At 51.6% G+C, this 22643-nt stretch overlaps 1 protein-coding gene and 1 long non-coding RNA gene across 2 annotated transcripts; one reads left to right on the forward strand and one right to left on the reverse strand.

Moving 5' to 3' along the window:
- Positions 1–57: 57 nt before the first annotated feature.
- TRUB2 (TruB pseudouridine synthase family member 2) lies at positions 58–16079 on the forward strand. The gene is made up of 8 exons (XM_003822323.6): positions 58–205; positions 775–906; positions 5279–5353; positions 6885–6946; positions 8626–8707; positions 10892–10964; positions 11470–11606; positions 12618–16079. The coding sequence occupies exons 1-8, from the start codon at positions 97–99 to the stop codon at positions 12941–12943; spliced, it is 996 nt and encodes a 331-aa protein (XP_003822371.1). The 5' UTR covers positions 58–96; the 3' UTR covers positions 12944–16079.
- On the reverse strand, positions 4710–10885 carry LOC103786746 (uncharacterized). Its single transcript, XR_612480.4, has 3 exons — positions 8610–10885; positions 6943–7089; positions 4710–5371 (listed from the first exon to the last, which is right to left on the reverse strand). It is a non-coding gene; the product is annotated as an uncharacterized LOC103786746 (long non-coding RNA).
- Positions 16080–22643: the final 6564 nt, after the last annotated feature.

Consider the following 22643-nt stretch of genomic DNA (forward strand, 5'->3'; position numbering starts at 1 on the left):
TGTGGAACATGGCGGCGCCCGTGGTAAGGACCACATTTGGGGGCGGGGCCTTGCGGTACTTCCGTCCAGGTCCAGCGGGTGCTGTGATCTTCAAGTATGGGGTCTGCTGGCTTGTCGCGGCTGCATGGGCTTTTCGCGGTCTATAAGCCCCCGGGGCTAAAATGGAAGCACCTGCGGGATACAGTGGAGCTACAACTTCTGAAGGGTGAGTGCCTCGAACCAGACCCACGTTCCCGCTCTCGTTCTCTTGGAAGTCCATCTCCGCTTCTGGTCCTTACCCCAAAACAAAATCACGTGACCTATTCACCTGGGCAGAGCGCTTTCCCAAACGCCTGTTCTCTGTGCTTTCTTACTCCTCACTTTCCTCTGTTTTCCGAGGGGGAAACTGACTCAGTATTGTTCCTTGTCACACGGTTACTACGTTGTAGAGTCTATTTGAATCCGCCTGTTTCTTAACTACTGCTATTCTGCCCTCTGCACCATGGGCTTCTGCTTTGTCTTCTACATCATACTTCCCTGTTGTCTAATCCCCCAAGTGTTTGGACAGAACAAGATATTCCTGGCCAGCATCGTGGTGCACGCCTGTAATCCCAGCTACTCTGGAGGCTGAGGCAGGAGGATCGCTTGAGCCCAAGAGTTTGATGTTACAGTGAGCTATGATGGCGCCATTGCACTTCAGCCTGGGCGACAGAACGAGGCCCCGTCTCTTAAAAAATATTTTATATGTACATATATTTGTATGTATGTGTGTATATATTATCTCTGTGTGTTCAGGTCTCAATGCCAGGAAGCCTCCCGCTCCTAAACAGCGTGTTCGCTTCTTGCTGGGCCCCATGGAAGGCAGCGAAGAGAAGGAGCTGACCCTCACAGCCACCAGCGTACCCTCTTTCATCAACCATCCACTGGGTAAGGCAGATTTAAGCAGGATCCTGTGTGTCACTTCCCAGGAAATCCCTGAGCAGAGTCAGTGTCCCAGTGCTCAGATTCCTGTGCCAGGCCCTTGAAGGTCCACAGAGGAGTGAGGTATTAGACCAGGAATTGGCAGATTTCCTTGGAAAGGGCCAGATACTGAATGTTTTAGTTTTCAGGCCATGTGATTTCCGTTGGAACTGCTCAACTCTGCCAATGTAGTGCCAAACAGCTATAGACAGTATCTAAAGGAATGAGCCTAGCTGTATTCCAATAGAACTTTATGAATATTCATATTTGAACTTCAGGTAATTTTCATGTGTCACTAAGTACAGTTGCCTCTGAGTCCATGAGTTCCACATCCCATGATCCAGCTTCAGATTGGCAGTATTTGGGAAGAAAAAGAAACACAAAGTTCCAAAAAGCAAAACTTGAATTTGCTGTGCACCTAGTACTGTGTTGAATCCACTCAAGGTGATGCATAGGCATTATATTAGGCATTATAAGTAATCTAGCTAGGCGTGGTGGCTCACGCCTGTAATCCCAGCATTTTGGGAGGCCGAAGAGGGTGGATCATGAGGTCAAGAGATCGAGACCATCCTGGCCAACATGGTGAAACCCCGTCTCTACTAAAAATACAAAAATTAGCCGGGCATGGTGGCAGGCGCCTGTAGTCCCAGTTGCTCAGGAGGCTGAGGCAGGAGAATCACTTGAACCCGGGAGGCAGAGGTTGCAGTGAGCCGAGATTGTGCCACTGCACGCCAGCCTGGCAACAGAGCGAGACTCCATCTCAAAAAAAAAAAGGTAATCTAGAGATGATTTAAAATATATGGGAAGGCCAGGCCTGGTGGCTCATGCTTGTAATCCCAGCACTTTGGGAAGCTGAGGCGGTGGATTACTTGAGCCTAGGAGTTTAACATCAGCCTGGGCAACATGGGGAAACCCTACTTCTACAAGAGAATACAAAAGGCCGGGTGCAGTGGCTCACACCTGTAATCCCAGCACTTTGGGAGGCTGAGGCGAGCAGATCACCTGAGGTCAGGAGTTCGAGACCAGCCTGGCCAACATGGAGAAACCCCGTCTCTACTAAAAATACAAAATTAGACAGGTGTGGTGGCACATGCCTATAATCCCAGGTTCTCAGGAGGCTGAGGCAGGAGAATTGCTTGAACCCGGGAGTCGGAGGTTGCAGTGAGCTTAGGTTGCGCCATTACACTCTAGCCTGGGCAGTAAGAGTGAAACTGTCTCAAAAAAAAAAAAATTAGCCAGGTGGGGTGGCACATGCCTATAGTTCCAGCTACTCAGGAGGTTGAGGTGGGAGAATCACTTGAGCCCAGGAGTTCAGAGGCTGCAGTGAGCCAAGATTGTGCCAGTGCACTCCAGCCTGGGTGACAGAGTGAGACTCTGTCTCCAAAAAAAATAAAAGAGGCCGAGGTGGGTGGATCACGAGGTCAGGAAATTGAGACCATCCTGGCTAATACGGTGAAACCCTGTCTCTACTAAAAATACAAAAAAATTAGCCGGGCGTGGTGGTGGGCGCCTGTAGTCCCAGCTACTCCAGAGGCTGAGGCAGGAGAATGGCGTGAACCCAGGAGGCGGAGCTTGCAGTGAGCGGAGATCGCGCCACTGCACTCCAGCCTGGGCGACAGAGTGAGACTCCGTCTCAAAAAAAAAAAAAGTGGCCAGGTGTGGTGGCTCACGCCTGTAATCCCTGCACTTTGGGAGGCCAAGGTGGGCGGATCACTTGAGGTCAGGAGTTCAAGACATGGCAAAGCCCCGTCTCTAGTAAAAATTAGCTGGGCATGTTAGCACGTACCTGTAATCCCAGCTACTCAGGAGGCTGAGTTACGAGAAGTCGCATGAACCTGGGAGGCGGAGGTTGTGGTGAGCCATGATCGTGCCACTGCACTCCAGCCTAGGTGAAAGAGTGAGACTCTGCCTCAGAAAAAAAAAAAAAGGTATATGGGACGACATGCCTAGGTTATATGCAAATACTATGCCATTTTATATCAGGGACTTGAACATCTACAAATTTTGGTATCTGCAAGGGATCCTGGAACCAATCCCCCTGGATACCAAGGGACAACTGTAGTATCCTATTTATTTAGAGACAGGGTCTCACTCTGTCACCCAGGCTGGAGGGCAGTGGTGAGATCTCGGTTCACTGAAACCTCTGCCTCCTGAGTTCAAGCAGTCTTCCCACCTAAGCCTCCCGAGTAGCTGGGACTACAGGCACAGGCCACTATGCCTGGCTAATTTTTTTTTTTTTTTTTTTGAGACGGAGTCATGCTCTGTTGCCCAGGCTGGAGTGCAGTGGCGCGATCTCGGCTCACTGCAAGCTTCTCCTCCTGGGTTCACGCCATTCTCCTGCCTCAGCCTCCCGAGTAGCTGGGACTACAGGCGCCCGCCACCACGCCCAGCTAATTTTTTGTATTTTTAGTAGAGACGGGGTTTCACCGTGTTAGGCAGGATAGTCTCGATCTCCTGACCTCGTGATCCACCCGCCTCGGCCTCCCAAAGTGCTGGGATTACAGGTGTGAGCCACCACGCCCGGCCATGCCTGGCTAATTTTTGTATTTTTTGTAGAGATGGGGTTTTGTCACGTTGCCCATGCTAGTATTGAACTCCTGGGCTCAAGTGATCTGCCTGCCTCGGCGTCTCAAAGTGCTGGGATTATAAGCGTGAGCCCTTGCAACTGGTCTCTTGATTTATTTTGAACCACTGAAAAATGCAAAAACCATTCTTAACTCATAGGCCACAAAAAACAAGCCAGATGCGGTGGCTCATTCATGTAATCCCAGCACTTTGGGAGGCCGAGGCAGGCGGATCACTTGAGGTCAAGAGTTCAAGACCAGCCTGGCCAACATGGTGAAACTCCGTCTCTACTAAAAATACAAAAAATTAGCTAGGTATGGAGGCAGGTGCCTGTAATCCTAGCTACTCGGGAGGCTGAGGCATGAGAATCGCTTGAATCTGGGAGGTGGAGGTTGCAGTGAGTTGAGATGGCGCCACTGCACTCCAGCCTGGGTGACAAAGTGAGACTCCGTCTCAAAACAAAACAAAACAAAACAAGCAAACACCAAAAAAAAAAAAAAAAAACAGTCTTCAGGATTTGACTTGTGGACTGTAGTTTGCTGACCCTTTTTCTATTCTGGGACTCCAGGTGAGAAATGAGACCCTAGGTAGAAGTCCTAAGGTAGGGGTTTTGGGTTTCTGGGAAAGAATAATTTTATTTATTTATTTATTTGACAGAGTCTTGCTCTGTTGCCCAGGCTGGAGTCTGGAGTGCAGTGGTGTGATCTCAGCTCACTGCAACCTCCATCTCCCAGGTTCAGGCTATTCTCTTGCCTCAGCCTCCCAAGTAGCTGGGATTACAGGTGTGTGCCACCACACCCAGCTAATTTTTGTATTTTTAGTAGAGATGGGGTTTCACCATGTTGGCCAGGCTGGTCTTGAACTCCTGACCTCAGGTGATCCGCCCACCTTGGCCTCCCAAAGTGCTGGGATTACAGGTGTGAGCCACCGCGCCCAGCCGAAAGAGTGATTTTTTTTACTGAATAAAGTTGCCCAACAATGGAACTGGTTCTGGTAATGTGTCCCCATCACTAGATGTGATTAAGGCATGTGTCAGGGAATCTAGAGATTTGACCAGAAACCTCAAAAACCCCTTGGACTTGTGATATTCAATGACTCTATTACATGGTAACAATAAGAAGTATAATGTATTGAGTCGCCACTCTGTACTAGGCATTGTGTTAAGCTTCCCCCAAGTACAATCCTCATTGATATCACCACAGTCCTGTGAGATGGGTCCTATTTTATTTCACAAGGGAGAAAACTGAGGCTCAGTGTTGACATTTAGTAACATGGCCTGGATTCAGTAGGCCCTTAAGTACCCTGGACTCTTCCCCTAGATTCCTCTTAATCTGTAGAAGTGTAAGCACTTCTGGCTCATTCCTGCATTTATTCTTTCAGTAGTTCTTTCCTGAGCAGCTAGTGAGTTGACACACCCAGGTTCTGCCTTAAGGAGCTCACAGCCTCCATTTTCCTCCAGGGACTCTTCTTCAGTAGAGCTGGGCAGGGAACCCCGCACTCTTGACCTTCAGTGTTACGCCAGTCTTCTTAGAGCCTCTCACTGGGAGACTGATGATAGGCAGAGTAAGAGGCATCTTGGGCTGCCCTTTGGATCCCAGGGCACTGAGGATACAGTTCAGGGTCCCAGATTCCATGACGGGGAAGCCTGAGAGTCTGGCCTGATGCTAGTTTGGGCTCCATGAGGCCCATTCTGAGAACGAGGTCAACATGCAGCCCAAAGCCATCCTGGGGTGGCATTTAGTTGAGAAAATGGACCTTGTTTGTTTCTTTCCAGTATGTGGACCAGCATTCACCCATCTCAAGGTTGGCGTGGGACATCGGTTGGATGCCCAGTCTTCTGGAGTACTTGGTAGGTGATGTGAGAAGCCTGGGGGTACAGTGATAAGGCTTGAGAAAAGATCCCGAAGCTACCAGGAGCCCAGCCCACTTCTTACCTGGCACCCACGTCCCACCACTCCTCTCCTGCCCTGATTCCTGCCCCAAGGCTGATCAGCTGGGGAGTGGATAGGTGGGACGGAGGTAATCACAGGTTAATACCATAGTCACCCACCTTTATTCAGTGATTCCCACACATGACATAGTTCGAGGCCCTTTATGCACATTTATTTACCACAACAACTTTATTAGGTAGATATCATATGATTTTATGGAAGAAGAAAGTAGGATTTAGGTGACTTGTTCTGGGTCCCGTGGCCAGTGAATACCCCTGGTCCGGAGAAGGAAAACCATCATTGCATCATGGGGCAGCCAGGCGCGTGACTCTGGACCTAATGGCCAGGGCCTGCATGTGGCTGGGTCTGGACACACAAAGCCCTAGTCATGAGCCATCTGTGTCCCCAGGGTCAGGTGGTGCCCACATCCTCCAGCCGCGACAGTCACAGTCCCCTTGTCTTGCTTCCTGAGGCACAGGCAGGCAGACATGATCTCATGCCCCCTCTCCCTGTTCTGTCTCCCCACGAGTGAATGCAGGGTTATTCTGTCCCTCAGCCAGAGGGAGAAACAGACCGGGAGAAAGGCAGGAAGTGACCACAGTGGCCACCGTTTATTGGGCCCTTCCTCTGTGCCGACTGCACAGCACCCACAGGAATCAGTATTTTTTTTTTTTTACTGAGACAGAGTCTTGCTCTGTCTCCCAGGCTGGAGTGCAATGGCACGATCTCGGCTCACTGGAACCTCCGCCTCCCGGGTTCAAGCAATTCTCCCTGCCTTAGCCTCCCGAGTAGGTGGGATTACAGGTGCCTGCCACCATGCCTGGCTAATTTTTTTTTTTTTTTTTTTTTTTTTGTGAGACGGAGTCTCACTCTTGTTGCCCAAGCTGGAGTGTAGTGTAGCACCACACCTGGCTAATTTTGTATTTTTTGGTAGAGATGGGGTTTCACCATGTTGGCCAAGCTGGTCTCAAACTCCTGACCTCAGGTGATCCACCTGCCTCGGCCTCCCAAAGTTCTGGGATTACAGGCATGAGCCACTGCGCCTGGCCTTCAGACAGTATTTTTACCCCCATTTTACTGATGGGGAACTTGACGCTCAAAGAGGCTAAAGATTATACTCAGAGCTGTCCCTGATTTGAGTGCAGGTTTGTGTGACTAGGCCAGGGATCTCTTCCTCTCAGGTGTCAGAATCCTGTGGGGAGCTTGGCAGGGATCCTAGGCCCCCTCCAACCATGAGTCAGATTCAGTGCATATGGGTAAGGCCCAGCAATCTGCATGTGATATATACCCAGAGGGGCGCACCTGCCCCCTGTAGAAGATCTTTTTGCCTTCTTGTTGCCTTTGGCAGCATCAGAAAAGGGAGTATTCTGATGGTGGGGGTAGGGGTGGGGATACTTAGGGGAATGGGAAGGGGATCCCAGGTGTGAAATGACGCTGGCTGCTTTTCAGTGCTTGGCGTGGGACATGGATGCAGGCTCCTCACCGATATGTACAATGCTCATCTTACCAAGGTACGAGGGTCTGGGGACAGCCTGCTTCTCCCTTGGTCCTTTCCTGGGGGTCACCAGCAGGATTCTGAAGCTTAGATGATTCCGTGGGGGAACACCCAAGCCATAAGCAAGCATTTTTTTGATGATCGTGTGCTGTGCAGGGGCTGTAATAATAATAACAATAATAACTACCAGTGTTAGTGTATGCTGACTACTCTGTGCTGAGCACTGTACGTGGATTCCTTTAGGGAAGCCTCACAGCCTCCCTGTTAAGTGGAATCTGTTGTTAGCCACATTTCACAGATGAGAGAACTGAGGCTCAGAGAGGAGATGTTACTTACCTAGGTCATGTAGTTGTTAGGGCTTTAAGAGCTGGGATTTGAACCTAGGTCTCTCCAACACCAGAGCTTGATCATGATGCCATTCCCTATTCTGTCCCAAGACTGAGCGGTAGATGTCAGCATCCTACCCACAGGGAGCTTACCATCCAGAGGTGGGGTCGGGGCTATGGAGTCTGATACCACAAAGTATGTATGCAGGTGCCACGTTATGGGGCCCATGTTTTTAGTGGTTAAGGGCACAAATTCTGGAGCCAAATGGCTTCAGTTTGAACCCCAGCTTCTACCACTCTGACAGCTGTGTGTCCTTGGGTAGATTACCTAATTAATATCTGTGTGCCTCAGTTTCCTCATCTGTAAAATGGGAATGAGGGCCAGGTGTGGTGACTCATACCTGTAATCCCAGTACTTTGGGAGGCTGAGGCAGGAGGATTGCTTGAGCCCAGGAATTTGAGACCAGTCTGGGCAACATAGCAAGACTCCATCTCTATTTACAAAATTTTTTTAAATTATAAAAATTTTAAAAATTGTGGCCGGGCTCAGTGGCTCCTGCCACTTTGGGAGGCTGAGGTGGGTGGGTCACTTGAGGCCAGGAGTTCAAGACCAGCCTGGACAACATGGTGAAAACCTGTCTCTACTAAAAATACAAAAAAATTAGCCAGGCTGGTGGCGCATGCCTGTCCTCCCAGCTACTCGGCGATCCACCTGCTTCTGTCTCCCAAAGTGCTGGGATTATACGTGTGAGTCACTGTATCCAGCCAATCATTACTTATCTGTGGCAGATGGGGGGTTAGCTGCACAGATTCAGAGGAGGGGGAGTTTTTACAAGCAGGGATGAGCAAGGGCCTGATCTGGGCCATGGAATCTCATTCTATTTAGAGGCGTGGAGAGAAGCCTACAGGGCATGCTAGAAGGGGCTCGGGGTGATAAATTGCCGAGTTAGGTTGGAGAGGAGAAACATGGAGGCCTGGGGTGGCCACAGGGTGGCTGTCAGCGGTCAGTACCTTTGGAGGCTGCCAGTGCTGGTTGTCATGGAAACCAGCCAGCAGTCTTGTAGGAAGCCTGCTGACTGGGAGCCAGGTACCATGTCCTGCTGAATCCAGGCAGCAGTACTGTGAGACTGGCCCTGTTACTATCCCCAGGTGACAGGAGAGCTTGAATACAAAGAGCGCAAGAGCTGCTGAAGGCCACATGACAGAGCTGGTGCCCTTCCTCATGGGGCTGTGGAGCAGCTGGGCAGGGGCTGGGCACATGAGCTTCCTGAGGGAGACCTGAGGACCCCCCACCCCCAGCTTCTGGGGCAGGGGCTACTAGGGTTTAGAGTGGGGTCACTGATGGATCTTTACCTCCCTGTCCTTGAAGGATTACACAGTGCGTGGCCTCCTGGGCAAAGCTACAGATGACTTCCGTGAGGACGGGAGGCTGGTAGAGAAGACAACCTATGGTGAGAACCGGAAGTGGCTGCCGCTGCCTCCCTCCGCGTTTGCTTTCCCTGAGTCCTCTCCCCGCCCTAGGCCACGCTGGCCCCTTCTCAGTTCCACTGCACACACTAGGCTTGGGCTGAGGCTTTGGCCACGGGATCTGTGCTCCAGGAGCATCCTCTACTCCCCTGCTTGCCTAGCTCAAATGTAACGTCACTTCCAAAGACTCTAGTTTCTCTCCATCTCGTCAGTCTTTTACCTTTTCCTTTTCTTTTCTTTTTTTTTGAGACGGAGTCTCGCTCTGTCGCCCAGGCTGGAGTGCAGTGGCACGATCTCAGCTCGCTGCAAGCACCACCTCCCGGGTTCACGCCATTCTCCTGCCTCAGCCTCCCGAGTAGCTGGGACTACAGGCGCCCGCCACCACGCCCGGCTTTTTTTTTTTTTTGTATTTTTAGTAGAGACGGGAGACGGGGTTTCACCATGTTAGCCAAGATGGTCTGGATCTCCTGACCTCATGATCCGCCCTCCTTGGCCTCCCAAAGTGCTGGGATTACAGGCATGAGCCACCGCGCCCGGCCTTTCCTTTTCTTTTCTTTTCTTTTTTTTTTTGAAACGATGTCTCGCTCTGTCGCCCAGGCTGGAGTGCAGTGGCGCGATCTCGGCTTACTGCAACCTCCACCTCCCAGGTTCAAGCAATTCTCCTGCCTCAGCCTTCGGAGTAGCTGAGATTACAGGTGCACACCACCACACCCAGCTAATTTTTTGTATTTTTAGTAGAAATTGGGTTTCACCCTGTTGGCCAGTCTGGTCTGGAACTCCTGACCTCAGGTATTCTGCCCACCTCGGCCTCCCAAAGTGCTGGGATTACAGGCGTGAGTCACCACGCCTGGCTACTGTTCTAAATTTTAAAAAGAGGCCGGGCGCAGTGGCTCACGCCTGTAATCCCAGCACTTTGGGAGGTCGAGGTGGGTGGATCACAAGGTCAGGAGTTTGAGACTAGCCTGGCTGATATGGTAAAACCCGTCTCTAGTAAAAATACAAAAATTAGCCGGGCGTGGTGGCAGGCACCTGTAGTCCCAGCTACTCAGGAGGCTGAGGCAGGAGAATCGCTTGAACCTGGGAGGCGGAGGTTGCAGTGAGCTGAGATTGCACCACTGCACTCTAGCCTGGCAACAAAGCGAGACTCTGTCTCAAAAAAAAAAATAAATAAAATAATAATACAAAAAATTAGCCGGGCATGGTAGTGCATGCCTATAATCCCAGGTACTCGGGAGGCTGAGGCAGGAGAATCGTTTGAACCTAGGAGGTGAAGGTTGCAGTTTGCTGAGATCTCACCACTGCACTCCAGCCTGGGCAACAGAGCGAGATTCCATCTCAAAAAAAAAAAAGGCCAGGTTCGGTGGCTCACGCCTGTAATCCCAGCACTTTGGGAGGCCAAGGCAGGTGGATTGCCTGATGTCAGGAGTTCGAGACCAGCCTGGCCAACATGGTGAAACCCCGTCTCTACTAAAAATACAAAAACTAGCCGGGTGTCTTGGCGTGTACCTTTAATCCTAGCTTTTCAGGAGGCTGAGGCAGGAGAATTGCTTGACCCCAGGAGGCAGAGCTTGTAGTGAGCTGAGATTGTGCCATTTGCACTCCAGCCTGGGCAACAGAACAAGACTCCGTCTCAAAAAAAAAAAAAAAAAAGTCCGGGTGCAGTGGCTCACACCTGTAATCTCAGCACTTTGGGAGGCTGAGGCGGGCGGATCACGAGGTCAGGAGATCGAGACCATCCTGGCTAACATGGTGAAACCCCCTTGCTACTAAAAATTTAAAAAATTAGCCGGGCGTGGTGGTGGGCGCCTGTAGTCCCAGCTACTTGAGAGGCTGAGGCAGGAGAATGGCGTGAACCCGGGAGGCGGAGTTTGCAGTGAGCCAAGATTGCGCCACTGCACTCCAGTCTGGGTGACAGAGCGAGACTCCGTCTCAAAAAAAAAAAAAAAAAAATAGAGTGCCCTTGCTGCTGAGTCACGTGTATCTTTCTGAGAAGAAGGTCCAGTGCTTTCATGAGAATCTCAAAGGACTCCCAACCACCCCGCCATGGGGATCCCTCCAAAACATCCTCTCTCCATGTTCCAGGGATGGGGCTGGCCTGGGGGGAAGGAGTTTGCTGTGGCCAATACTCAGCAGGTACCTGTACACTGACAACCCCCTGCCTTTTCCAGACCACGTGACCAGAGAGAAGCTGGACCGCATTCTGGCCGTTATCCAAGGCTCCCATCAGAAGGCCCTGGTGATGTGAGTAGGGCCCTCAGGGAGGTACTGGGAGAGCAGTAAGTGCCCTTGGCTCCCGTAGGCTCCCCCAAACCTGGGGCAGATTCCATGGATCTTGTTTTTAGAGCCCAGAACCAGACGGGAGCTACCTGTTTCTTTCTTGGCGTTAAGAAATGGTTCTGTGTGCCAGGTCTTGGGTTGGCCAACGGGAGGCCAAGAAGAGCAAGAGAACCAAGCTGTCCTGCTGAGAGTATATGATCTAATGGCAAGGAAACCAGGGACCACATCATCGGAGCACAGAGCCCAAGGGCAAGAGCAGCCAAGGAGTTAAGAGCTTGGGCTCTGGAGCCAGCTTGCCTGGGTTTCCTGACTCTACCAGGCACCTGGTGATGAAGGAGGGCAGGAAAGGTGGCTGGAGGAGCCACGGTGGCAGGGCACACAAAGCAAGTGAGGAGCTTCCAGAGAGGCACCTCATGTGGGGGAAAGGGTAGGTGGGCCACCCAGCTGCAGCCCCCTTCCTGATCTGCAGGTACTCCAACCTCGACCTGAAGACCCAGGAGGCCTATGAGATGGCCGTGAGAGGCCTGATCCGGCCCATGAACAAGTCCCCGATGCTGATAACTGGCATCCGATGCCTCTACTTTGCACCTCCGGAATTCCTCTTAGGTAGGTTGGCCAAGGAAGTTGGAGCAGTGAGATGGGGCCCCTAGGTTTGGGAGTCACTCAGGAACGCTCTTGCAGAGGTCACTGTTGTCTGGCTCAGCTGAGGCCAGCACACGCCGGCCCTGATCTCTGCGGGCCAAGGCATCAGGCGCCGACTTCCTTCCCAGCCCTGGCCTGGACTTGGCTGATGACAGAGCTCGCAGAACAAAAGCTCTCCTATCTCTTGCCAAGTCACCCTTGGAAGCCAGACCTTACCAAGCAAAGGTTATATTTAGTGGCTCATTTCCAGAGCTGCCCATGTTTGAAGCTGTGAGGGCTCCATCAGACACAACTCTTACGTCCCCAGTCCCACCCAGCTCAGGCCCCTCTTATCTGTGTTCCTTTTGTCTCTGCCTGCGCCCGCCCCTTTTTTCTGTTGGTCATGTTAATGCCTGCTCCTCTGCTTGAGCACAGAACTCTGTTATTAAGATAACATCTTAATAACATTTTAAAGATAATCATTTATCTTTCTATAAATGATTTCTTTTACTCCTCATAACTCCCATTTTACAGATAGGGAAACCGAGTCTTAGTAAAAGGCAGGTTCTAACCTGGGCAAGATGGCGAGACCCTGTCTCTACAAAAAATAAAAAATTAGCCAGTTGCGATGGCTCAGAACGTCCCAGCTACTCCGGAGGCTGAGGCAGGTGGATCATGTGAGCCTAGGAGGTCAAGGCTGCAGTGATCTGTTATCACACCACTGCACTCCAGCCTGGGTGATGGAATGAGACCCTGTTGCCAAAAAAGGGCAGATTCTGACTTAGCAGGTCCCGGTGGGGCCTGAGGTTCTGCAAGTCTTAACACATTTCAGGTGGCACCCACAGGGCAGGTCCTCTGAATAGCACAACCTGGAGAGCTTAGGGGTCTTGCTAAGATTGTTACACACCTAGGAGGTATCCAAGGGGTGTGGGTTCACAACCACACACTAGAGGCTGTGCTCTCACCACCATGTCTGTCATTGTGTGTCCCTGGCAGAGGTGCAGTGCATGCATGAGACGCAGAAAGAGCTGCGGAAGTTGGTTCATGAAATTGGCCTGGAGCTAAAGACCACTGCTGTCTGCTCCCAAGTGCGGCGCACGCGCGACGGCTTCTTCACGCTAGACAGTGCCCTCCTGAGGACCCAGTGGGACCTAACCAACATCCAGGATGCTATCCGGGCTGCTGCCCCTCAGGTAGCTGCAGAGCTGGAGAAGAGCTTGAGCCCGGGGCTGGACACCAAGCAGCTCCCCAGTCCGGGATGGTCCTGGGACTCCCAGGGCCCGAGTTCTACCTTGGGGCTGGAGAGGGGTGCGGGGCAGTGAATGCCCAGGCAGCTCCTGGGGCAGTGGATGGATAAATAGAAGAACTGCTATGAGCTGGACCTGATAGCTGTGCAGAAAGTGAGAGCAGGGGCACCTTTTCTACGTGTGACACAAAACTCAAGCTGTAACAGAAAGATCAATGGACTTGACCCAACTGAGAAGGAAAAACTTCTGTATGGAGGAAAAGACAGTAAACATGACAGACTGATAGAAAGTATTGGAAGACCAGGCGTGGTGGCGGGCACGTGTAATCCCAGCTACTCCCAAGGCTGAGGCAGGAGAATTGCTTGAGCCCAGGAGTTTAAGGTTGTAGTGCGCTAGACGGCGCCTGTGAATAGCCACTGCACTCTAGTCTGGGGAACATATGAGACCCCTGCCATCTCAAAAAAAAAAAAAAAAAAAAAAAAAATTCCCAATAAACTATGTGCCCACGAAAATTAAAAATTAAAAACATTATAAGTATTTGCAGTGTCATTAACCAAGGACTAATATCCACAGTATACAGAGAGCCCTTAGAAAGCAATAAGACAACGACAAAATTAGGCAAATGAGATGAAGTGTGTATCAGAAGAAATCCAAATGGCTAGTAAGCCAGAAATGACACTCAACCTCCTTAATACTGGAAGACATAGATGAAAATGAGATGATTTTTGTTGTTTTTCTGTTGTTGCCCAGGCTGGAGTGCAGTGGCGCGATCTTTGCTCACTGCAGCCTCCGCCTCCCAGGTTCAAGTGATTCTCCTGCCTCAGCTTCCCAAGTAGCTGGGGTCACAGGCGCCCGCCACCACACCTGGCTAATTTTTTGTATCCGAGATGAGGTTTCACCATGTTGGCCTGGCTCAGCCTCCCAAAGTGCTGGGATTACAGGCGTGAGCCACTGCACCTGGCCGGGACCTCAGTCTTTTAAAGGTCTTCAGTTTATTGAATGAGCTCCGCCCACAATTGTGGTGGATAATCAGCGTGACTCAAAGTCTACCCATTGACTGATTGAAATGTTAATTGTTTTTTTGTTTTTGTTTTTTTTTTTGAGACTTGCTTTGTGGCCCAGGCTGGAGTGCAGTGGTGCGATCTAGGCTCACTGCAACCTCCGCTTCCCAGGTTCACGCCATTCTCCTGCCTCAGCCTCCCGAGTAGCTGGGACTACAGGTGCCCACCACCACGCCCAGCTAATTTTTTTGTATTTTTAGTAGAGATGGTGTTGCACCGTGTTAGCCAGGATGGTCTCAATCTCCTGACCTCGTGATCCACCTGGCTTGGACTCCCAAAGTACTGGGATTACAGCTGTGAGCCACCACACCCGGCCTGTTTTGGTTTTTTTTTTTCTGAGACGGAGTCTCACTCCGTCATCCAGGTTGGAGTGCAGTGGCACAATCTCAGCTCACTGCAACCTCTGCCTCCCAGGTTCAAGCGATTCTCCTGCCTCAGCTTCTCAAGTAGCTGGGATTACAGGTGTGTACCACCATGCCTGGCTAATTTTTGTATTTTTAGTAGAGACAGGGTTTCACCATGTTGGCCAGGCTGGTCTGGAACTCCTGACCTCAGGTGATCCGCCCACCTCAGCCTCCCAAAGCGCTGGGATTACGCCAACCTCGGCCTCCCAAAGCGCTGGGATGACAGGCATGAGCCACCACACCCGGCCTGTTTTTGTTTTTTAGACAGGGTCTTGCTCTGTCACCCAGGCTGGAGTGCAGTGATGCCAACATGACTCACTGCAGCTTTGTCCTCTCAGGCTTAACCATCTTCCCACCTCAGCTCCCAGAATAGCTGGGACTGCAGGCGCGCACACAGTATCTGGCTAATTTATTTATTTATTTTATTTTATTTTTGAGACAGGGCCTCGCACTGTCGCCCAGGCTGGAGTGCAGTGGCGCGGTTTTGACTCATTGCAGCCTCGACCTCCTGGGTCAAGCGATTCTTCCTGCCTTAGTCTCCGGAGTTGCTGGGATTACCGGTGTGCACCACCAAGCCTGGCTAATTTTTGCATTTTTAGTAGAGACAGGGTTTCACCATGTTGGCCAGGCTGGTCTCGAACTCCTGACCTGAGGTGATCCGCCTACCTCGGCCTTCCAAAGTACTGGGAATATAGGCATGAGCCACTGTGCCTGGCCTGTTTTTTTTAGACAGAGTCTTGCTCTGTCACCCAGGCTGGAGTGCAGTGGTGCAAACATGACTCACTGCAACGTCATCCTCCCAGGCTCAACCATCTTCCCACCTCACCCTCCAGAATAGCTGGGACTACAGGCGTGCACCACGATGCCTGGCTAAATTTTTTTTTTCCAGCTAATTTTATTATTATTTTTTTGAGATGGAGTCTTGCTCTGTCACCCAGGCTGGAGTGCAATGGCACAATCTTGGCTCACTGCAACCTCCGCCTCCCAGGGTCAAGTGATTCTCCTGCCTCAGCCACCCAAGTAGCTGGGATTATAGGCGTTCACCACCACGCCCAGCTAATTTTTGTATTTTTAGTAGAGACGGGGTTTCACCATGTTGGACATGCTGGTCTCAAAGTCCTGACCTCAGGTGATCTGCCCGCTTCAGCCTCCCAAAGTGCTGGGATTACAGGGGTGAGCCACCATACCTGGCCCACCTGAGATCAGGAGTTCAAGACCAGCCTGGCCAACATAGTGAAACCCTGTCTCTACTAAAAATACAAAAATTAGCCAGCTATGGTGACGCACTTCTGTAATCCCAGCTACTTGGGAGGCTGAGGCACAAGAATCGCTGAAGCCCAGGAGGTGGAGATTGCCATTAGCTGAGATTGTGCCCCTGCACTCCAGTCTGGACGAGAGAGTGAGACTCTGTCTCAGAAAAGAAAAAAAAAAAAGGCTGGGCACGGTGGCTCACACCTGTAATCCCAGCACTTTGGGAGGCCAGGGTCGGCGGATCACGAGGTCAGGAGTTCAAGACCAGCCTGACCAACATGGTGAAACCTGTCTCTACTAAAAATACAAAATTAGCCGGGCGTGCTTGCACGTGCCTGTAGTCCTGGCTACCCGGGAGGCTGATGCAGAATAACTGGAACTCGGGAGGCGGAGTTTGCAGTGAGTGGAGATTGCGCCACTGCACTCCAGCCTGGGTGACAGAATGAGACTCTGTCTAAAAAAAAAAAAAAAAAAAAAAAAAAGAACAGAACAAAATCAGCAATATTTAGACAAGCAGAATCCAACGAAATGGTGAGGAAAGCTGGGTGGGAGTGGAGGGTATCAGCAAAACTCAGTTCTTTGGAAAAATTAGGTAACTTGAACGTAGGGCACATGGGCTGTCACACCACCCCATTTAGAGTCCTTATTGGCATAGAGATGATAAAAGTGGACTCTGTGATGGCCTCTCATGATCTCAGGATAGCAGGATAGGGGAACTCTGAGTCATGGCCAAAATATTTGGTCAATGCACAGCCTCAGACAGCTGGGAATACCACCCCAAATCACTTGGATAAGGAGATGTTTTCCTTATCCTGTGTCTTTAACTCTGAGAAGGATGGAGTTGAACAATCAACGATTGTTAAAAATGTACCAAATGTGTAAGCATCATGAGGTGTTTAAGCTGAGCTTTTAAATTAAAATTCTGCTGGGCGTGGCGGCTCATGCCTGTAATCCCAGCACTTTGCGATCCCCACACAGGAGGATTGCTTGAGCCCAGAAGTTTGAGACCAGCCTGGGCAACACAAGGAGACCCTGTCTCTACAAAAAACAAACAAACAAAAAGCCGAGGGTGTTGGTGTGTGCCTGTAGTCCCAGCTACTAGGGAGGCTGAGATGGGAGGATCACTTGAACCTAGCAAGTCAAGGCGGCAGTAAATGGAGATCTGTACTCCAGCCTGGGCAACAGAGTGAGACCCTATGTCAGAAAAAAAGAAAAAGCCACCCAGCAGGCTGAGCGTGGTGGCTCACGCCTGTAATCCCTGCACTTTGGGAAGCCAAAGCAGGTGGATCACTTGAGGTCAGGAGTTCGAGACCAGCCTGGCCAACATGGTGAAACCCTGTCTCTACCAAAAATACAAAAATTAGCTGGGCATGGTGGCGCTTGTCTGTAGTCCAGCTACAGCTACTCCAGATCTGGGCTGAGGTGGGAGAATCATTTGAACCCAGGAGGTGGAGGTTGCAGTGAGCTGAAATCACACGACTGTACTCTAGCCTGGGTGACAGGGTGAGACCCTATCTCAAAACAAACAAACAAAAACCCCACCAGCAACCTTGCTGACAAATCCACAGGCCCCCACATCTGCCAATTGCCTGCCTGTATGAACTGGGCACCTGGGGGAGGGGCGTGGCCCCCAGGCTACTCATCTTGGCTTTCGCAGCCGAAGGGCCTGGGTGGAACCTCAGCTTACTGTGTTTACTGACTGGGTAATGTGGCCTCTGAAGCTGTCACCTATCTATAAAATGGGGATTAAAACGACACTCACTTGCTTATTCTCTTTCATCCCACCCACGTGTGTTAATCGTGTGCTCCTGTAGGCCAGCCACTGCTCTGGGTGCTGGGACTTGGTACTCAAGGACAGATGAGGCTCTAGGTCTCACAGAGATTATGACGTAGGGGGATCAGGCAAGAAAATAATGGAGTGATGAGCACAGGGAGGAGATCTGGCTGGTCAGTGAAGCAGAGGCTTGGGAGCTGATTCATTTTATATATAAGTATGTACGTAATTTTTTTTTTTTTTTGAGACAGAGTCTCACTTTGTCACCTAGGCTGGAGTGTAGTGGCGCAATCTTAGCTCACTGCAACCTCTGCCTCCCAGGCTCAAGTGATTCTCCCACCTCAGCCTCCTGAGTAGCTGAGACTACAGATGCACACCGTGACACCTGGCTAATTAAGACCCTCAACTCTTAAAAAAAAAAAAAAAAAAAGGCTAAGCCGCCCCGTCCGGGAGGCGAGGGGTGCCTCTGCCCGGCCGCCCCTACTGGGAAGTGAGGAGCCCCTCTGCCCGGCCAGCCGCCCCGTCCGGGAGGGAGGTGAGGGGGTCAGCCCCCCGCCCGGCCAGCCGCCCCGTCCGGGAGGGAGGTGGGGGGATCAGCCCCCCGCCTGGCCAGCCGCCCCGTCCGGGAGGGAGGTGGGGGGATCAGCCCCCCGCCCGGCCAGCTGCCCTGTCCAGGAGGTGGGGGGCGCCTCTGCCCGGCCACCCCTACTGGGAAGTGAGGAGCCCCTCTGCCCGGCCAGCTGCTCTGTCTGGGAGGGAGGTGGGGGGGTCAGCCCCCCACCCGGCCAGCCACCCCGTCCGGGAGGGAGGTGGGGGGGTCAGCCCCCCGCCCGGCCAGCCGCCCCGTCCGGGAGGGAGGTGGGGGGGTCAGCCCCCCGCCCGGCCAGCCGCCCCGTCTGGGAGGGAGGTGGGGGGGTCAGCCCCACCGCCCGGCCAGCCGCCCTGTCCGGGAGGTGAGGGGCGCCTCTGCCCGGCCGCCCCTACCGGGAAGTGAGGAGCCCCTCTACCCGGCCAGCTGCCCCGTCCAGGAGGGAGGTGGGGGGGTCAGCCCCCCGCCGGGCCAGCCGCCCCGTTGGGGAAGTGAGGGGCGCCTCTGCCCGGCCGCCCCTACTGGGAAGTGAGGAGCCCCTCTGCCCGGCCACCACCCCATCTGGGAGGTGTACTCAACAGCTCATTGAGAACGGGCCATGAAGACAATGGCGGTTTTGTGGAATAGAAAGGGGGGAAAGGTGGGGAAAAGATTGAGAAATCGGATGGTTGCTGTGTCTGTGTAGAAAGAGGTAGACATGGGAGACTTTTCATTTTGTTCTGTACTAAGAAAAATTCTTCTGCCTTGGGATCCTGTTGATCTGTGACCTTACCCCCAACCCTGTGCTCTCTGAAACATGTGCTGTATCCACTCAGGGTTGAATGGATTAAGGGCGGTGCAAGATGTGCTTTGTTAAACAGATGCTTGAAGGCAGCATGTTCGTTAAGAGTCATCACCACTCCCTAATCTCAAGTACCCAGGGACACAAACACTGCGGAAGGCCGCAGGGTCCTCTGCCTAGGAAAACCAGAGAACTTTGTTCACTTGTTTATCTGCTGACCTTCCCTCCACTATTGTCCTGTGACCCTGCCAAATCCCGCTCTGCGAGAAACACCCAAGAATGATCAATAAAAAAGAAAAAAAAAAAAAAAAAGGCTAAAATGATAAATTTTACATTATGCACATTTTATCACACCCACATAAAAACCATAAAAACAAAACAAAAGCTCTTTCTTGACCTCATAACTCTACAATTACTGCATTCCTTTGCCTCCTTTAGAGCAAAACTCCTGGAAAGGTTGTCTGTAGTCACTGTCCCCAGTTCCTCTCTTCCCACACTGCCCTGAATCCATGCCAGTCAGACTCTCCTTCGCCAAAACGCTCCTGAAATGACTTGTCAAGGTCAACAATGACCTCCTCCTGGTTAAATCCAGCAGCTCCTTCTCAGCAGCATCTCACACAGCTGGTCACTGCCTCCTCCCAAAAAACATTGCCTTCAGGAGGCTCCTCCTGGTCTCCCCGTCTCCCTCCCTGGTTCCTTCTCAGTCTCCTTTGTGGGGCTCCTCCTCTCCTGAGCTCTCCTCTGGTCCTGGTTCTTCCTCTGCCCACACCCAGTCCCTTGGTGACATCAACTCAATATTGCCATGGTTTTTCTTATTGTTGTTTTGAGATAGAGTCTCGCCCTGTTGCCCAGTCTTGCTCTTTTGTTGTGTAGTGGCGTGATCTCAGCTCACTGCAACCTCCACCTCCTGGGTTGAAGTGATTCTCATGCCTCAGCCTCCCGAGGAGCTGGGACCACAGGTACGAGCCACCATGCCTGGGTAATTTTTGTATTTTTTGTAGAGACAGGGTTTTGCCATGTTGCCCAGGCTAGTCTCAAACCCTAGACTCAAGTGAACTGCTCACCTCGGCCTCCCAAAGTAGTGGGATTACAGGCATGAGCCACTGTACCTGGCCACCATGGTTTTTAATAGCATTATACTGATGGTGCCCATTTTTACACCTTTAGCCTGACTTCTCCCATGAACTCCATTATACTGTTAAGCATTTCCACTTAAGAGCTGTGTTTGCATCTCAAACTGAACACTTCTGAATCCTAACTCGTCATCTTCCCCCAAGACCGGCTCTTCCCAGGGACTTCCTCACTCCAGCGCATCACAGCCTCACCTTTCTAGCTGCTCAGGTCAAAACCCTAGCAACGTTCCCTTTCCTCAGACCCCATATTTATTTGTTTATTTTTTGAGACGGAATGTCACTCTGTCGCCCAGGTGGGAGTGCAGTGGCACGATCTCGGCTCACTGCAGCCTCTGCCTCCTGGGTTCAAGCAATTCTCCTGTGTCAGCCTCCCAAGTAGCTGGGATTACAGGTGCATGCTACCATGCCAGGCTAATTTTTGAATTTTTAGTAGAGACGGGGTTTCACCATGTTGGGCCAGTCTGGTCTCGAACTCCTGACCTTGTGAACTGCCCACCTCTGTCTCCCAAAGTGCTGGGATTATAGGTGTAAACCACTGTGCACACCGCATTTTTTTTTTTTTTTTTTTTGAGACAGAATGTCACTCTGTCGCCGAGGCTGAAGTGCAGTGGTGTGATCTCAGCTCACCGTAACCTCTGCTTCCCAGTTCAAGCCATTCTCCTGGCTCAGCCTCCCGAGTAGCTGGGACTACAAGCACACACCACCATGCCTGGCTAATTTTTGTATTTTTAATAGAGACAGGGTTTCACCATGTTGGCCAGGCTGGTCTCGAACTCATGACCTCAAGTGATCCACCTTGGCCTCCCAAAGTGCTGAGATTACAGGTGTTAGCCACTGCATCTGGCTTATACCCCATTTTATTTTTTGAGACGGAGTCTCGCTTTGCTGCCCAGGCTGGGCGCCCAATGGCACGATCTCAGCTCACTGGAACCTCCACCTCCTGGGTTCAAGTGATTCTCCCACCTCAGCCTCCCGAGTAGCTGGGATTACAGGCGTGAGCCACTGCGCCTGGCTATAATACCCCATATTTAAATCATCAGGCTCTAACTTCAAAATACGAGTGTTTCCAGAATCTGACCACTTCTCACCATTCACCTGCTGCTCTTGGTCCTCCACTCCGTGGACAGAAGCCTCTTCTAAAAGCGCAGTTGGGCCATACGCGGTGGCTCATGCCTGTTATCTCAGCACTTTGGGAGGCCGAGGCAGGCGGATTATCTGAGGTTGGGGGTTTGAGACCAGCCTGACCAACATGGAGAAACCCCGTCTCTACTAAAAATACAAAATTAGCTGGGCATGGTGGCGCACGCCTGTAATCCCAGCTACTCGGGAGGCTGAGGCAGGAGAATAACCTGAACTCAGGAGGTGGGGGTTGTGGTGAGCCGAGATCACGCCATTGCACTCCAGCCTGGGCAACAAGAGTGAAACTCCATCTCAAAAAAAAAAAAAAAAAAAAAAAAAAAAAAAGTGCATTTGGATCTTATCACATTTGTGCCCTTCCCATCTCACTTAGAATAGAAACCCAAGGCTGGGTGCCTTTAATCCCATCCCTTTGGGAGGTTGAGGCAGGAGGATTGCTTGAGGGCAGAAGTTGGACACCAGCCTGGGCAACAAAGTAAGAACCATGTCTACAAAAAATAAAAAATTAGCCAGGTGTGGTGGCACACGCCTGCAGTCCTTAGCTATTTGGGGGACTAAAGTGTGAGGAACGCTTACCCCCGGATGTTGATGCTACAGTGAGCAGTGATCACACCACTGTACTCCAGCCTAGGCAACAGAGTGAGACCCTGTCATCTCTAAATAAACAAACAAACAAACAGAAGCTCAAGTCCTTAAGCGGCCTGAAGCCCTCATGATCTACACCCCCCACTCCATTCCCTCTTAACTTCTCCTCTGCTCTCCCCATTTATGCCCTTGCTGAGTCCACACTGGCTTCTTTTTTTTTTTTTTTGAGATGGAGTCTCATTCTGTCGCCCAGGCTGGAGGAGTCTCATTCTGTCGCCCAGGCTGGAGGGCAGTGGCGTGATCTCAGCTCACTGCAACCTCTGCCTCCCGGGTTCAGGCGATTCTTATGCCTCAGCCTCCCAAGTAGCTGGGATGACAGGCTTCCCACCACCACGCCCAGCTAATTTTTGTATTTTTAGTAGAGATGGGTTTTCACCATGTTGGCCAGGCTGGTCTTGAACTCCTGACCTTGTGATCTGCCCGCCTCGGCCTCCCAAAGCGCTGGGATTACAGGCATGAGCCACCGCACCCAGCCCTAGCTTCTTTTTTCTTTTTTTTTTGAGACGGAGTCTCACTTTGTCACCCAGACTGGCATGCAGTAGCATGATCTCGGCTCACTGCAACCTCCGCCTCTGGGGTTCAAGCCATTCTCGTGCCTCAGTCTCCCAAGTAGCTGGGATTACAGATGTCCCACCACCATGCCCAGCTAATTTTTGTATTTTTAGTAGAGACGGGGTTTCACCATGTTGGCCAGGCTGATCTCGAACTCCCGACCTCAGGTGATCCACTTGCCTAGGCCTCCCAAAGTGCTGGGATTACAGGCGTGAGCCACGACGCCTAGCCTCTTTTTTCTTTTAATTTGTTAATAGAGATGAGGTTTTGATATGTTGCCCAGGCTGATATCAAACTCCTAGGCTCAAGCAATCCTCCCGCCTTGGCCTCCTGAGTAGCTGGGATTACAGGTGCGCTCCACTGTGCCCGGCCCGTGCTGGCTTCTTCGCTGTTCCCGATCACACCTGCCCCAGGACCTTTTCTGCTTGCTGTTCCCCTGCCTGGAACA

Source organism: Pan paniscus, chromosome 11, assembly GCF_029289425.2.
Source record: "Pan paniscus chromosome 11, NHGRI_mPanPan1-v2.0_pri, whole genome shotgun sequence".
In the NCBI taxonomy this organism is placed as follows: domain Eukaryota; kingdom Metazoa; phylum Chordata; class Mammalia; order Primates; family Hominidae; genus Pan; species Pan paniscus.